Source organism: Dreissena polymorpha, chromosome 9 (genome assembly GCF_020536995.1).
Source record: "Dreissena polymorpha isolate Duluth1 chromosome 9, UMN_Dpol_1.0, whole genome shotgun sequence".
Lineage (NCBI taxonomy): Eukaryota > Metazoa > Mollusca > Bivalvia > Myida > Dreissenidae > Dreissena > Dreissena polymorpha.
Window position 1 is genome coordinate 8,496,394 of NC_068363.1, and position 18,138 is coordinate 8,514,531.

Below are 18,138 nucleotides of genomic sequence, written 5' to 3' on the forward strand. Positions count from 1 at the left end.
TAATTCATGCGGTCTAATCTTAAACAGGGTTAAATCCCCAGATGAGAGATGAATAAGCTTTCTTAATAGTCAAGGCTACCCAACAAGAAATAAATGCTGCAGACGACTACCCCCCCTTTTAATCTTTAAAGATAGAACTTCAAAGCCCTGACCGGGCAAAGAAGTCTATCATCATCTTCATGTCCACAAGTATTAAAAAGACTTGGAACTTTGAAGGGTTAGAGGCCATAAAGGGGAGTTGATTATTAGCAAGGAATCCTGGCTGACATAACAACGTTACAAATCCATCTGAGGAATCAAAACGAAGATGACCATCCTGGATAGAAAGAGCATGAATTTCACTTCTCCTATTGGCTGAAGCCATAGTAAGAAGGAAACGGTCTTCCAAGTAAGGAACTGTAAAGTAGCTTGATCTAGAGAATCAAGAACACAAGCCAAATCCCATTTAGGCGCCATTGTACGAAAAACAGGACGTTTAAGTTCCATAGATCGAATCAGTTCCGAAATCGCTGGATCGGTACAGACTTGTGATGATTTAGTAAAAGCCAATGTATGCAAAATCATAGATCTATATCCTTTGATGGAGCTAAGAGAAAGTTTCTTATCATCAAAAAGATAGATGAGAAAATCCGCTACGCGTCTAGCAGAAGGATTGAGGGGATCACTTTTCCCTCGAATACACCAATCAGAGAAGAGTTTCCATCGAGCATCATAGACTGCTCTGGTGGACTTTCTCCTTGCAGAAGCAACAAGGTTTGAAGCCCTGACAGAAAAGCGTTTCTTCTGCAGAGATTGCCTGATAACAGCCAGACGTGTAAGTGGAACATTGCTGGATCCGTATGAAGTCTGCCTCTTTGAAACAGAAGATCTGATCTGTGAGGAAGTGTCCTTGAATAATCGTACAGGAGACTGAGCAGATCGTTGAACCACTATATCCTGGGCCACCAAGGGTGATCAGGAGTATGCGACACAAACTCACCCTGATTTTCGCCAATATTTGGGGAATCAGAATGAGTGGGAGATAAGCGTAAGCATCCAGTTGGTCCCAATCCAACGAAAGCGCGTATACTGCCCAGGCTGCTGGATCGTAAACCGGACTCACATACAGAGGAAATCTGTGATTGTGTCTGGTTGCAAATAGGTCGACTAGAGGATAATCGAACATGAAAAAAATCTGATTGGTCGCTTCCTGATGAAGTGTCCACTCCGATGGAAGTAATTGGTGTTTGCGAGACAACCCGTCTGCCAGGGCGTTGAGACGACCTGGAATAAATTTGACCAGAAGAAAAATGTTGAGCGTCTTGCAAAGAACAAGTAATTCCTTGGTTGCCAGATACAGGGAGTGAGAATTTGTTCCCCCCTGTGTCTGAATGTAAGTAACAACTGATGTGTTGTCTGTTGACACCATCACACAAGAGTCTCCAAGATGTGACTGTAAATGAGATACAGCTAGAAATACAGTTCGCATTTCTAGATTGTTGATATGCAGATGTGACTCATGATGAGACCACAACCCCGAAACTGCCAGACTGAGTGGTTCCAGATGAGCACCCGACCCTTCCTTGCTCACGTACATCATAAGATACAAAGACGGTTGTGCAGAAAGAAGAGGCACTCCTGCCAAGAGAGTCTCCTCGTCTAGCCACCACTGAAGATGTGGTATTAACTCCGGAAGAATAGGAATCTGCGATAACATATTGTCCGGAGACCATTTCCAACAAGCTGAGAGGTAATGCTGAGGAGGACGAAGGAACAGACGTCCTAATTGCACAAAGTCTGCTATTGAGCTCAGGATACCGAGATAGGAGCTCTTGAGCTGTTATACGAGATTGGGACAAAACCCAAATGACCTTCACCAGAAGGTCTGATATATGTTGGTTGACGATACACTCTGACCTTGTTGAATTGAGTCAAGAAGTTCATTCCCACAAAAGTGAAATCTTGAGATTGAATGCGGTCTGATTTGTATGCATTTAGAAGTAGCCCTAATGATAGGTGTTCCTTCTTAGAAAATTCCAGATGTTGCAGAAGCAATTGACGATTGAGCTGGTGTAGCAGCCAGTTGTCGAAGTACTGAAGAAGCAGAATACCGTGAACACGGAGATGTGCTTCTACTTAAGCCATAAGCTAGGTTAAGACTAGAGGGGCTGTTGCCAACCCAATTGGCATCACTCGTAACTGGTATACCTGGCCTCGAAATGCAAAATGAAGGTACTTCCGGTAGTTTGGGTGTATAGAAACATGGAAGTACGCATCTTCCAGGTCCAAGAACACCCCCCCAGTGCAGAGGTTTGATGGACTTCTTTATGAAGGAAGGAGTCTCCATCTTGAAAGTCGGTTTGAGTAGAAACATGTTGAAAACTTTTAAGTCTATTACTGGTCTCCATGAACCATTTTTCTTATGAACAAGAAAAAGACGACTGTAAAATCCTGGATAATAATGGTCTGTAACCCCTTCTACCGCCTGTTTTTCCAGAAGAACGAGAATGGACTCTGGAATCTGTGGATGCGGTGATACCAGCTCTACAGGGACGCGAGAAAGTGGAGGTCTGTTTTCGAATTGAAAAGTCAGGCCTTCAGTAACGAGATGATGAACCCAAGCTTCCTTAGTTATACGAAGCCAACGATTTGAAAAATGTAGAAGTCTGGCCCCTACTGGTATTTCCGGCATCGGATAAGAAGGCGGTAGAAAGGGTAGGCACCTAGGGCCGGTAAAAGGTTTGGAATAACTCTTATCCGGCTGATACTTGTTCTTCCTACCAGATTTCTTAACAGACGATTTCTGAGAAACAGAAGGTCTGTTGAATGAGGACTGTTTGTTAGGGACTGACCGATGATTCAAGGAATGCCTTTTAGAGAAAAGGTTATTACTGGTAACTACTGGATTTGCCGTTGGTCTAGAAACAGGTCGCTTAAAGGCCCCTTGGCGTTGTCCAGAGTAGTTTCTAGCTAAAGAAGCATGAAGTTGATCATCTTGTCCGCTGAAATTGCGTCTTGTATCCTTCCACCAAAGAAATCCTGATAAAAGAGAGGTGCCGTTCTGAGAGAATTCATACCCGGTTCTAATAGAAAATCTTTAGTTAAAGAAGAATGGACAAGATCTATACGAATCCTTAGCATCTCCGACATTAAAGAAGCAGCATAATGTGAAAGGGACAATGTCGTTCGTGAAAGATGAATTAACAAATCACAAAGTTCTTCAGGAACCGAGTCCGACCAATCACACACCAACTGCAAAATAGTTGCTAGCATGAGATCTATCTGGTTAGTAAGACCTAAAGATCTGCGTTTTCTCACTTCCCAATGTTCCAACATTGAATAAGGAACAGAAACAGAAGTTGAAAAAGTAGGCATATTAAGCAACAGCTTATTGATGTCAAGATCCTAAACCAGTAATTTGGCAAAATCCAAGCCGGAAGTTGGATCTGGTACAGGAGGCTTGTAGCTTCTAGTACGTTCATTATGCTTAGGATCAGATAAATCCTTAGGCACTTTCCACAGTTCTCCTCTTTAGGAAAGGTCTTATTAGCTGATTTCAAAGATTGAAAAACTGATAAGACAGTAGAAACCAATAGGAAGGCGTGTATCAAGGCGTCAAGTAGCCTTAGAAAGCCTGTTGGGATCAAATGTACGATCTAATTTCCGTGGTAGACATCTCCCCGGGTCTTGGGCAATAATCATCGCCAAGAGTTGAAATATTAGTTCATAGATCTGATTAATTGATGACAAATATTGATAAGTGTCATCATTGGAATCTGCAACTGAATCCGCCTCATTGTCTACAACACCAGCAGTGTGTATAGAATCAGCGGAAATATAAGTGGAAATACTAGGTCGATTATCATGCACCAGATTGCGCGTATCTGGTAATGATTAATGACTATCTACACAATCAACACCCTGACAATTAAAACCGGAAGATGACGGTAAATTATCAGGATTGACTGGTACGAATTGTACATACGAATCTTGAAGCCATAACGTGTCCGGATTAGACGGTACCGTAGCAGGAGGTACCCGAATAGTTAAAATAGCCGATACCCGTGGAGCAGAGTAAGTATCTGTAGTGGTGAGAAAAATACCAGATGACAAGGTCTGCGAAATAGTACCAGTCACAGCAACATTTGTTAATGTTAAACTGGAAACTGGATCTGGTACAGTCGGTACAGCAACATTACAATCCAAGACAGGATAGTACTGTAGGATAAGGGTAGTCAGAGCGACACTGTCTACGTGAAGCATGACTACGAGTTTTATCCTTACGATGCCGAGAAACGCTTCGGCTTCGATGGAAACGATGTCTCCTAGAATAGCGTCTCATAGTCTCTAGATGATCGGTATCGATCATATCGACGCCGTGAATGAGGACTACTCGATAAAGGAGATCGTGAATGACGTCTACCTCTATTTTCAGTACTAGTTGACGACTCAGATGCCTTTGAAGAAGAAGAGGAGGAATATATCGATGATGACGGTCGATGTCTCTTTCTCTTTTGATGACCGGTGAACTGTGACCGGTAGTACTCAATGTTGATAGATGACCGGTGACCGGAACGATCCCTGATGACTGGTGACCGGTGGTATTGACCGGTGACCGGTAGTATTGACCGGTGACTGGACCAGTCCCTGGTGAGTGGTGGTATTGACCAGTGACTGGTCACTGTTGATAGATGACCGGTGACCGGACCGGTTCCTGATGACCGGTGACTGTTGGTATTGACCGGTAGTATTGACCAGTGACCAGACCGGACTAGTGGTATTGGCCGGTGACAGGTGACCGGTCCCCGGTACCAAGGACCGGACCGGTCCTCGGTGACCGGTACCTCAGACCGGTGAACGGACCTCGGTGACCGGTACCACAGACCAGTGACCGATGCCATGGACTGGTGACCAGACCGGTCCCCTGTGACCGGTCCGTTATCCAGTGACGTACCGGTCATACTATGACCAGTGTTGTCACCAGGCAATGACCTTATGGCAGCTGCCAAATGGTCCAGCATTGGTCGTAGTCCTTGACCAATGCCATCGGGCATAGACCGGCTAACGGTTGTCACCAAATGGTAGGTTGTTGATCGACTTTCTAACGAAGTTAGCATAGTACGATCTTCATCTTGCCCAATACCCGGTGACTGATGCTGCAAATACTCGTCTGTAGTCTGTAAAGTCACCGGGAATTTCTCATCTGATGAAGGTTCATCTGCCCGTTTTCTGCTCAGAAACGTTCTGCAACGAATTGCTTTCTGCCACGTCGCATCGTCCCACGCACTACAAACAGAGCATTTATTATCAAAAGTACAATAAGTACATTACAAATAAGTTTTGTGGGAATCCCACGAATCCTTAATGTGACCAGGTGAACCTCTAGTATGTAAATTCATTCTTATTCTGAAATTAGAAAAGGAAAAGAATCCACGTAAGAAAACAGTGTAAGATGAACAAAAAAACTGAAAAATTCAGTTAAACAAATTATTTACACTGCATAATATAGTCAATAACTTGTTGACATAAATCACGAAATCCTCGTGCTCAATTCATGAGCACATGTAAAAACCCTGCAAAATGTGAAAAACAATTAATTATCAACAAAATAATACAAAATAATACAAGAAAAGATTTCTGAATGAAGTAGAAACGATAAATTATACAATTCATCCATTTCAAACCCAAATCAACCACGCAGACTTGAACAAAAAGTCCAAATTTAAAGCCAATAAAAATTGGCGATCTGCACAGTGTGTCTCCAGAAAAGTAAGATGAGTTACAGTTCTTGATTTCCGATTAGGTTACATTGTACTATGTTTAACCTGATCTGTTTTCAGTTAGAGAGGTGGCCGAATTCCGGCACTTGAAGATTTCTGGAAAAGCTAACCAACCTAGAAAGGTATAGCTATGGATAGCAGGTATGTATTTATGACATTAAAACCCAAATCGGAAGGGAACGTAATAAATACATAGCCTTTTAAGTCAATGACTTTGATATCATGATCATAATCAATTTTGAAAGTCAACATTTGCATTAAGTAATGCATGCCTTAATAACTAGTATTTCCCATAACCCAAGAGTTAACCTATTAACTTGTATGACTCATAATGCAAGAGTAAGGGTAATAACTTGTATTACCCGTAATGCAATAGTCCCTTCTCCACTTTGAAGAGTTCAGACCGCCCATAACCACCCCCAGATATTTTTGCCCGGCGTCTCTCTTTTTCAAAGTCTGTGTCATCATCATCCCCACGACGACCTCGCCGGGTCTTTCTTCCACCTGCTGGAAAAATGTCAATTCCAATAAGCTTATGTATAATAGTTGCAAAAATACACTGTTAAATTTGGGTTCAAAATATATATATATATATATATATATATATATATATATATATATATATATATATATATATATATATATTATTTTGAACATGCCTATAATTAAAAGCAAAAATAATTATTTACCAAGCATGAAGAAATGTGTTTTCTAAACATGTTTTAACATATATTAAATTAAAAACATTCTACAATATTAACAGCAGGCCAGCAAAAGCAGTAAAAAAAAAATTACCCTTCGTTTTTTAACAATACCCTAAAACAAATTAAATCATGTACAAAATGTCACTACACAACACCTTTCTTACTGTCTTCGTCTTCATTTTCTGTTTCACTATCCGAGCCCAGGTCAGAAATCTCAGCCATGCTGTCATTGTTGCCGTATCTCGTTGTACGCTTCCTCACACGAGGCTCGTCTACTATCAATTCTCTCTAAAATATGCCACCCTCTTGATCAGTTAACACTTATACACTACGTTACCAACTTTGAAGTGTTCGTAGTCCCTTAGAAAATCATATTAAGTTTTAAATCCTTCTTACGAGTTTCAAGTTTTAAAGGATTCACTTCCAACCCTCAGGTCCTGATGATCAGCGAACAGCATATAACCTTTACAGACTGTGATTTACTTGCAGGCTGGTCTGGTTTTATTCTGGTTAAATAAAGCCATTTTAGCTTTTCATCTGAGCAGGAAAGGGTTTAATATACAGGCTAACAAATAAATGTTAAATGCTTGTGAGAAAAACTGCCACATCTACTTAACATAAAATTTCTATTATCATAAACAATAGTTTTCGAAACACCTTTGAGAAGGAAAGTACCCTACAGGCTTACAGATATAGCAAATTAAACAAGAAACCGTCGGAAATGTGTGATGCTCCCCAAAGTTGTTTTTTTGTCACAATATTGCACTATATATTCAGATAAAAGGAAATGTCTTTAGGGGCATAACTCTCTAAATAAATCATCTAACCAGAACCCACAAATAACATGCGCATCTCCTCAAGGTAGTTAAGCTTCCCTTAAAGCTTCATTAAATTCCAGTCAGTAGTTGGGGAGAATTGCCCGGACAAGAATTGCACTATATGTACAGCTAATGGATAATTTCAAAGGATCATAACTCTGTGAAAAATCATCTGACTAGAACCCGCTGATAATATGCACATGTCCTCTTGGTAGTGAAGCTTCCCATGAAGTTTCATTGAATTCCAGTCATTAGTTGCTGAGAAATAGCCCGGGCAAAAATTGTGCACGGACGGACACACGCACGGACAGACGAAGCGGCGACTATATGCTCCCCTCAAAAATTTTGGGGGAGCATAAAAAAACATTCATAAAACTTTCTTGGTATTAAAAGGGATTAAATCAGCTGAAAGGAGAAGAAATCCCAAATGTGTATTATTTGCACTCAATAGCTAAATATTACTTATCTTTTTTCCAACATTTTAATCATTTGCCAAGAAATACAAGGCTGAAGTAACTTACCGTTTCCAGAGAATCTACATCAACATCTGCCTTCTTGGCCCACTTCTGCCAGAACTCCGGGTCGTTGATGTCTATGTCGTCTCTGTTATTCGATGCCGAGAAACTGGCCTGTAACATTTCCAGAACACAATCAGTCACTTTGGATTTATTGAGATCATTCTTTCTAATTCTTCATGCAGATGGTGATGCTATTTTTTTAATACAAAATAAAACTTTTCTCTCAAGGATAAACTAGCAAAAACTGCATTAATTCTTCTCCATAAAAAAATAATATAGGAAAATGTCAACAAAGCAAAGAGGGTGGAGACCACTATTGACCGGCTGAGGGAATTGATCAACAAAAACACTACACCTTACATAACATTACAATTCCACAAACACAAAACCTCCACAAAAAAACACGCACAACTCGGCAAAAAACTTTGGAGAATTTGGATCCCAGCGCCTTACACAACATAAAAATCCAACAAACAGAAAACCTCGAGAAGAAATTCCACAAAATTCGGAACGCACCTTTGAGAAAGTGGATCCTTTTCCCTCGCTTTCAATCTGTATGACCTGGGTGCGACCTGCGAGTATCTGCTCTATGTCCTCTTCACAGAACTTGTCACCCGCATTGTCGTCCTCCATGAGTGCCCCGTACGCGCCCTTACGCAGCAGATCTTCTATCTCGCGTTTAGTCAGCTGCTGTTGCTGTAAGATAAATAGTGGAATGATGGCTTTGGTCTTGATGACAAAGTTTTGCATTTTGCTGCTTATATCAGGGAAGGATATTAACATAGCAACCTAAACATGCTGGGGTTTAACCGTTTTTATCTGATTTTGGGAAAGGGCATGGCCTATTTTGAGGAGAAAAAATCACACGAAATGCTGGATTTGGGGGGGGGAAAAATCACGCAAAACGCCGGATTTTGGGGAAAAATGGAAAGTCTTAAATAATCAATTTAACATATTTTACTATTTTTAAAACAAATTCAAGGCAACAGATGATTTAATTATGCAATATGTTCTAGGGGAAAAAAATGAAATCTGGGGTAAAAATTTACCTGCTAAGGGGAAACAAAAATCCGAGGGGAAAGGGCCGTTTTTCGGCAGGTCACAAAGAAGCAAAAAAAAATCTGACATGTCCACGAAATCTATTCTCTTTTAAATACAAATATTGGTTTTGTTGTAACGCATTTATCAGGGAAGGATAGTACCATAACCAACTAAAAAGATCAAGGAACACTATTCTCTTAAAGACACCATACACTTACCGGATTCAGCTTGTCACCGCCCATGGACTGGAGGACGGCCTTGTCAAGACCCAGTTTCATGCTGGCCCTGTTGAACATCTCACGTTCGTACGAGTTACGTGTGATCAGCCTGTACACCTTCACCATCTTGCTTTGACCAATACGGTGACATCGGGCTTGAGCCTAGGAAAGGGATTCATTTTTTCCTATATGTGAAATTATTGAGCAAGATATTTGAAATATGTGATGTTTGGAGAATTACTCTTTTCAAACAATACTTTATGTGTGTTAATAAATAATTATCAAAGATACAAACATTTGATTAACCAATTAATTTGTAAGGAAGAACAGATTTTTGGCAGCACAAATATGATTACACGTAAGAATGTTTCACTGAAACCCATTTTATAGCAGCACCTACCTGGAGGTCATTTTGTGGATTCCAGTCTGAGTCGTAGATGATGACCGTGTCTGCAGCAGTGAGGTTGATGCCCAAGCCGCCTGCCTTCGTGCAGATCAGGAACACAAACTTGTCACTGTCTGGTTTAGAGTACCTGTCGATGGCTTCCTGCCGGAGGTTACCACGGATACGGCCATCCAAACGCTCATACAGGTATCTGCAGGTAGGAAGTTTTTCTATTTCATTTAGGTGGGAAGAATATTTATCAATTACAAAGTCATATATAGACTTGTGACCATGGCAATTTTTGGGGCCCCAAAACGTGTCGTCTTCTATACTGAATCTAATAAAACAGAAGTATGGCTGAAATTCCAAGATATACTCAAGTTAGTTTTCTTAACAATTTTAAGCTTTAACTACATAGATACAAAGCTCTAACCTTTTTAATACATACTTACATACATATTTTTCTTCTCGCAAATAAATATATCTCAATAATTGTTAGTCGTCCAATAGTTCAGTTTCTGATTATTATTTAAAGACACAAGCAACAGCAAAGATAGTTTACTTTTTATGTATAAGGTAGTCTTCAATGATGTCAAGCACTCGTATCATCTGTGAGAAGATCAGTATGCGATGGCCTCCCTGTTTGAGGCGGGGCAACAACTTGTCAAGTAGCACAAACTTTCCCGAGGCCTGGACGAGGGCTCCGATATGCTCGGGTTCCCGACCCTCCTTCTCTCGCAGTTCTGACAATATGTTCTCTTCAGCACCTACAGAAAATTTCTCTTTAGTAATAAAAGCAGAAGTTTGCCAACACTGAATTGCATAAGAGACTTTGATGTACAGAATGACATTTTATCATTGAACATACAATTATTAACAGCAAATAATCTTTAAATCAGGGCTGAGAACAATTGCTTCTTGAATAGATGAAAATAATTTGGAGTGCTTGTTGTAGCCTATTTATAGAGTAAACCACTGATAACTAATTTTCTTTTTAACTCCTTCATAACAAGAAATCCATTTACCATGATAATTATGACATTTAACTGTCTCATATAATCTAAAGATGTTTCCAGTAATGTGGTCTTAAAGTCTCTAGGTTTCACCTACCATTTAAGAGATATGGATGATTACAGCACTTCCTGAGCTCCATCATGGTGTTCAACAGACTGGGAACGTTGGTAGAGTTAGCACCCTTACACAGGTACGAGAAGTTTTTCTCCAATATTGCACGGTAATACTTCTTCTGAATGTTTGTCAACTCCACTTCGATAATTGTCTCTTCCTTTGCTGCCAAGTTCTTTTCAACGTCTTCTTTAAGTCGACGTAACATCATTGGCTTGAGTATGGCCTTGAGTTTCTCCACTTGTTCTTCAGTTCGGAGGTTTCCAAACTCGGCAAGGAATATGTTGGAGTTTGAAAATTGGCTTGGCTCGAGGAAATTAAGCAAGCTGAACAATTCTTCTACATTGTTTTGAAGAGGGGTTCCTGACAACAATACTTTGTGCTCCTGTTAAAGATTAGAACAAATAAAATTTGTACTTATAGTACTAATTTATATAATCATGAAATGAAATTTGAATATTTGAAACTTTTTAAAAAGGAAAATTTATAATACAATATCAACTGCTCATGGCTAAACAAATACCTATATTGTTTATAGAGACAATTTCAACATAGCAAATGTTTCCCAAATGCATTTGAAGGGAAAATGAAGTAAGAGTCTTGGCTATATAATACAGCATCTAGTAAGGTAATACACGATGATTGCCTTGTTACTCAACACTTTAAAAGCCGATTAGGCTTGGTGCTTGTTTATTTCCAACATAAATGCAACATGATTATCAGAAATTTGACAATTATGGAGCAAACCTAAACCTATGTGTTAACTATAAACACATAGATTCAAGGTTAAAAATTGAATTAAATTGGTAAAAAAGTTTACCAAGTGGAAACCACCGTTAATAGCTTAACTGGCAGCAAAAAATATCAGCAACTCAGCCGATTGCATTCCACAATCTGTTCAAACTTACAAAATCAAAAATCCGAAGACATTTGATCAAGCTGCAGTTCTTGTTCTTTAGTCTATGGGCCTCGTCGATGATGATGCATCGCCAGTCAATGGAACGGAGGAGCTCCAAATCAGACAGGATGATTTCGTATGTGGTGATGATGGCGTGGAACTTGTAGTAGTCTGCAATCTTGTTCCCCTCTTCGTCACGGTAATACATCTCATACTCTTGCAGCATGTAGCGACTTGGCGAACTGAAGTTTATTAACCATGAATCTTGCTAGCAGACCAAAAATATGTGTTTTAATGGAAATACTTTGCACTTTAATAATTTTTCGAGTTTAAAAACATGAAATCTTAAACCAAGATTATTATTAAACAATCTTCATTTCCCATATTGATTTTCATATACATATTTAACACATACCAATCAATTCAGCAAAAGAAGAACATTAATATTTACAAATGATTCAGCTTAAGAAGATTAATACTTACAGATGAACATCCTAGCTGTCAAATGATTAGCCGATAATTGTAATTTAATTATTTATATTAACTTATTTTAGGCTAATATTTCAGAGGTTACTATTGCAAAGACATCAAAATCTTATCAATTTACTTCAAATCATTAAGAGAAAAAGCTGGAACCATCTATACATCTCAACCAGGGATCATATTTTTTTCGGTTTTGTCGGTCCAAGACCGATTAGGGTCATGAAAGACCGATTGAAAATCCCAAACAGTCGGTTTGCTAAATTCAAGCGAGAATTCTAATTCTGTTTGCTAAAATGTCATGAAATCGAATACACAGTGCACATGCTAACACACCCTTATTACATTCTTGTCTCCATTATGTGTGATAAACCATTCGCTGCAGTCTCTAAACCAGTCAGGCAAGTCAGCCGACTAGAATCAGAGTATGACCCCAAGCAGCGAAGATTCGCGCGGTTGTGTATTGGTCATGCATGAATAACCCCTTGTCAATATCAAATGATAATTTCACTGGCTTATACCTTGCACACTTATCGGTTCGTAATGTGTACTCGTCCACGATAAAATCGTTTACAGTTACTTCGGAGATGAAACCTCGATGTAATCCTTGTGGAAATTGTGCATTTCATGCGTGATACAGTAAACTTTCATTTAAACAATGAAGAAAATCGATCTTCTGCAATTACTGTGGGCAGACCTTATACACTGAAAGCACGTGCTGTAACTTAACAAAACATGCCGATACATTGTCCACCAGCGTAATAATCCGGCAATAATGAATGAATGTCGCGGATCTGATCAACAGAACAGCCGAAAGTTATTTTTATGGGCGGAACTTCACATAAAATAGTACACAAGAAAAAAAATACATTGTATAAATCTTAAGTAAAAATCGTGTTAGAATCGAAATAATTCATGTACTTTATTGTTTGTTGTTGAATAACCCACGACCAGAAGTTTAAATGCGTGGTTTCAAATCACTCGTGCTTCGCACTCGTGATTTAATCCTTAGGCATATTAACTATCGGCCGTGGGTTATTCGACAACAAAATATAACGTACACGAATTATTTCTTAACTATTTGGTTTTGTTATTGTCAGTAGCCAACCTACTTACAGACATTTGTTTGGTTCAGTGCATGTTTGTAAGCAATTATCGAGTCAACAACGATTTAAAACATCGGTATTGACTTAGATTAATAATATTGACAACGATGAACAAAAGTCAGATAAAACAGCACACAAAACAACAATGAAATAGCAAATGATAAAACCAACTGAGAAAACTCGAATGTTCCATTTAAAAGCAATGCCTAAGGGAATTTAACTTGTACATTTATTATACCACCCTCATGAATGGCAAAATTAATGGTATATATTTTAACGTAATTTGTCATGATTTCGGATATAAATTTTCAGACACTTTTTCCCCATTTAAATCCAGACCGATTGATGTTGCGGGAAAATATGATCCCTGATCTCTACCTATTAAATGCACCACACAAAACTACTACACGACAAGTGCTTGTAATTATATTCCAAACGGTGCACTCACGTTCCATGATATGTAATAGCGTTGATATCGGTCCATGTCTCGAACTCCCTCTGCCAGTTGGCAATGGTGGAGAGGGGCGCCACCACCAGGAAGGGGCCATGTATCCCATAGTTGTACATCTCCTGCAGGAATGTGATACTCTGGATGGTCTTTCCCAGGCCCATCTCATCAGCAAGGATACAATTTTGTCTACAATGAAATCAGTGTAATCGCCTTGAAATTGTCATGTCCACTAAGAAATATTTTTCCAGTAATATTGATAAACATACCACAGGATGTCTTCCACGATACATTTTGTTTTGGAATAAACCGACATTTGGTAGAATAAGGTTTAGAAAAAATAAAATCAAAACAATATACAATTCAGGTAAAAAACATTTTTTTTTTTTAATCAAGGATCTATTTGGGCAACTGCCCTGTCTTGCTATTTTTATAAACATGCTGTTTGGGGTCTCATGTACATGCTATACTAGAGGCAAAAACTCAGCTAAGAGTCTAAGTCAATCATCAGATTTTAATGCAAGATTATACAACACCAACAGTACAACTTACTTTTTATACCAATTGAAAGTGAGCCAGTTGACTCCCTCCAGCTGATATTCTCGGAGCTGGTTCCCATTCTTGTATGCGTGGCATTCCTTCAACTCAACCCAATCGGATGGCTTGGGACGAGCTTTGTGCTACAATGTTAAGAACATGGACACGTTAGTCATCCAACAACCAGTTTGCCAAACAAGCCTTATATCCAAATGTATTCCTTTCAATTAAAACCTATAATTGCACATCTGAATTCAATCAATAAAATAACAAGATGTGTTTGTGAAACACAATGTCCCCCTATATGACGTTTGACTTTGAAGGATGACCTTGACCTTGTGAAGGATGACCTTGACCTTGACCTTTCACGTCTCAAAATGTGCAGCTCCATGAGATACACATGCATGCCAAATATCAAGTTGCTATCTTCAATATTGCAAAAGTATTCATAAAATAAGCGATTTGGGCCACATATATTTGACCTCTGACCTTGAAGGGTGACCTTGACCTTTCACCACTCAAAATGTGCAGCTCCATGAGATGCACATGCATGCCAAACATCAAGTTGCTATCTTCAATATTGCAAAAGTATTTATAAAATAAGCGATTTGGGCCACATATATTTGACCTCTGACCTTGAAGGATGACCTTGACCTTTCACCACTCAAAATGTGCAGCTCCATGAGATACACATGCATGCCAAATATCAAGTTGCTATCTTCAATATTGTAAAAGTATTCATAAAATGAGCGATTTTGGCCACATATATTTGACCTCTGACCTTGAAGGATGACCTTGACCTTTCACCACTCAAAATCTGCAGCTTCATGAGATGCACATGCATGCCAAATATGAAGTTGCTATCTTCAATATAGCAAAAGTTATTGCAAAATGTTAAAGCTGGCGCAAACAAACCAACAGACCAACCAACAGACCAACAGACAGGGCAAAAACAATATGTCCCCCACTACTATAGTGGGGGACATAAAAATTAAAGAGAGAAGATTTACTTGAAATTATAGAATTGTACTAAATCTTATCAATAATATAAACAAAAACATGAAAACTCGTAATTGCATACATAATCTCATATTGTGTTGCTGCATTTTTACCTAAGAAATGCAAGTCTTTAAAATTTTTGGACACACTTATTGTAATATGAGTTGAGAGTGTTAAATATTTATATTCATCATGCATATGTTCTAAAATGTAAATGATCCAAATAAACATTCCAAAGTATGGGGCCATGATTTATCTTAGAAACAAGGGCTGTTTGTAAAACATGCATGCCCCCCATATGGGCTATCAGTTGTAGTGGCAGCCATTGTGTAAATACTTTTTTGTCACTGTGACCTTGACCTTTAACCTAGTGACCTGAAAATCAATAGGGATCACTGTGACCTTGACCTTTGACCTAGTGACCTGAAAATCAATAGGGTCATCTGCCAGTCATGATCAATGTACCTATGAAGTTTCATGATCTTAGGCCTAAGCGTTCTCGAGTTATCATCCGGAAACCATTTTACAATTTCGAGTCACTGTGACCTTGACCTTTGACCTAGTGACCAGAAAATCTAAAGGGGTCATCTGCCAGTCATGATCAATGTACCTATGAAGTTTCATGATCCTAGGCCTAAGCGTTCTTGAGTTATCATCCGGAAACCATCTGGTGGACGGACGGACTGACCGACCGACATGTGCAAAACAATATACCCTCTCTTCTTCAAAAGGGGGCATATAATAAATTAATAATAAACACCGGCCCTGCCCACCTCTCGTTCATCATCCGGCGGCAGTGTGGTGACTCGCTTGAAGATCTTCACTTTCTCAGGGTCCACGTCCTGCTGTAGCTCCCATGTCGAGTCTTCGTAAGGCAGTGAGCGCCACTTGACCAGGTAGTGTGTAACCTCTTCCTCCGTGTTGGGGTCGATGGTCTTAGACTCCTCCAGGACGCGGTCCACTTCGACATAGTCTGGGTTGAACAACTCTTCTTCCTCATCCTGCAAGAGTATCAGCATATTTATATGAGAATCTATAATAATATGTATTAAAATTGACTTTACATCACTAAGTAGTGCACGCAATTCTTTTAAGTTATTATTAATGTTCAAACATTAGTTTTCATTCAATACAAATTCAGGCAAAATGTATAAACAAAATCACAGTACTTGATACAACAAAAATGTTCAAATAAAGCACATTCTAATTATCTGCAACAAATTTCAAACACACAACACTAAGCCTTACATAGATGTCGACCACATGCTGTCTCTTTTGTTTAAAACGCTTAATTTTCCCCTGTATTCTCTTGTCCTTAATTTCAGCCTCTGTTCGCCATTCACAATGCAAGTAGGAGCTGAAAGTACACATTAGTTAAACCCATTTATGCCTAGCGTCTAGAAAAAAGGCCTTGGCAAACAGCGTAGACCCAGATGAGACGCCGCATGATGGGGCGTCTCATCAGGGTCTGCACTGTTTGCTTTAAGGAACTTCTGCAAGAAATATTCTAAATACAGAATGAAATATACTTGACATCCCTAATTTTGGAAATATATTGATCCAATTTAGAAGGATGGGAGAGTCCACTAGGCATAAATGGGTTAATGTAATTTCTCAAATCTGTCCAGTACTGGCAGGGCCTGGTACATGCGCTTCTCACCAAGGTGACAATGGTTCAATACCCACTCTCTGCACATGTGAGTTCGGGAGAAGAAATGTGGCCTCTAAAAAGTTCACAATCTTTTGCTTAAGTTGACCTTGTGACCTTGTTCTTGACCCCAAATGACCCATTTTCATTCGTTTGAGATATTATTTGAACAAATGTTTTTAACAAATTTCATGAAGATTTGGCAATAAATGTGGCCTCTTCTGTGTCCACAAGGCACATGTTGACGACTGACAATGCACTACAGACAAAGAGATCACAAAAGCTCACCATGAGCACAATTTTCCCACATGAGCTAAAAATGTAAAATCTACACACACTCTACATGCAAAAGATTGCAAAAACAAATAAAATGTAAAGGTTTCAAGGTCATGATACTTACAAGTTCTTGTACTTCACAAAGAATTCTTCCACCTCCTCTTGGTCCTCTTCCTGCAAACATACAAGGCTTCTTTCACATCGGTTACTCATCCTTTGTTTCATTAACCCTTTCCCACTCAAAAGCAAAGTGAAAATGGCTATATGCAAACAGCATAAAACCAGAACAGCCTACAAGGACTCGCAGTCTGTTCAGGTTTTATGCTGTTTGCTGTTCATCAGCATCTAAGGGTTGTAAATAAAGCCTTAAAGTCTTGAATCCAGTAAGAACGGTCTTTAATTAAATATAACTTTCTAAGGGACTACAAATGCGTCAAAATAAGTATTTAAGTGGTAAAGGATTAAACAACTACATACAACTAGACTAATTAATGTCAGCATTTTAAATCTGCTAAGATAAAATACGTCAACAACGACAAAATAGGTCAACATGAGGAGTGTAAACAGAAAATGTAGAAGAGACAATATAGATTTATATAAGCAATCCTCGTAGTTTCACAAAATATAATGACAACAACAGAACTCTCCAAATTACCTGGTAAACATACTCTGTAAATTGTTATTACCATATATATTGAAAATATGAAAACTTAAAAACATTTTTCAAGTAATGTAATATACCAGTCGTGATATTTTAATCAATATTAACTAATAATTGTAAAAACACACTGTATTTTAGCACTTTTCTTTTTTTCGTGATATATAGCAATCTGGTTGAACACCCCTTTAAGTCTACAAGTTGTTGATGAATATGGGCCCAAGTGCCAACATGTAAAATTTAAGATAATTTCAGAAAATTCCCGTAATTACTCACATCAGGGTCAGGCTTGCGAACCCTGCAGCCAAGTATCTTGTCTACAACTATAGAATCTTCTTCTGTTGGATTCTCCTAAAGATAACACAGAGAAAATTAATTTAAATATTATTAATATTCCGCAAAACAAAAACTTGTGTTAAAAGTCAAATAAACTTTTCAACTAAAGTTGCAACTGAAATAACTATCATAAACTATTCTTCAATGTACAACGGAAATAACTATCATAAACTAATGTTTAATG

The 18,138-nt window shown here is 38.7% G+C and overlaps 1 protein-coding gene across 10 annotated transcripts in view; it reads right to left on the minus strand.

Annotated features, from left to right (window-relative positions):
• Positions 1-18,138, minus strand: part of LOC127843780 (chromodomain-helicase-DNA-binding protein 8-like) — a 90,940-nt gene that overhangs the window by 37,137 nt on the left and 35,665 nt on the right. For 9 of the 10 annotated variants that reach the window (XM_052373565.1, XM_052373563.1, XM_052373568.1 and 6 more), the window contains 15 exons: positions 17,895-17,969; positions 17,085-17,134; positions 16,285-16,393; positions 15,810-16,037; positions 14,053-14,180; positions 13,501-13,689; positions 11,477-11,708; positions 10,554-10,953; positions 10,006-10,210; positions 9,459-9,654; positions 9,059-9,220; positions 8,316-8,495; positions 7,803-7,910; positions 6,619-6,751; positions 6,122-6,266 (listed from right to left, as the gene is read on the minus strand). In XM_052373565.1, coding sequence (XP_052229525.1) covers positions 6,122-6,266; positions 6,619-6,751; positions 7,803-7,910; positions 8,316-8,495; positions 9,059-9,220; positions 9,459-9,654; positions 10,006-10,210; positions 10,554-10,953; positions 11,477-11,708; positions 13,501-13,689; positions 14,053-14,180; positions 15,810-16,037; positions 16,285-16,393; positions 17,085-17,134; positions 17,895-17,969 — 2,540 coding nt within the window. The remainder of the gene's footprint in view (positions 1-6,121; positions 6,267-6,618; positions 6,752-7,802; positions 7,911-8,315; positions 8,496-9,058; positions 9,221-9,458; positions 9,655-10,005; positions 10,211-10,553; positions 10,954-11,476; positions 11,709-13,500; positions 13,690-14,052; positions 14,181-15,809; positions 16,038-16,284; positions 16,394-17,084; positions 17,135-17,894; positions 17,970-18,138) is intronic. The other variant, XM_052373562.1, reaches the window with a different exon arrangement.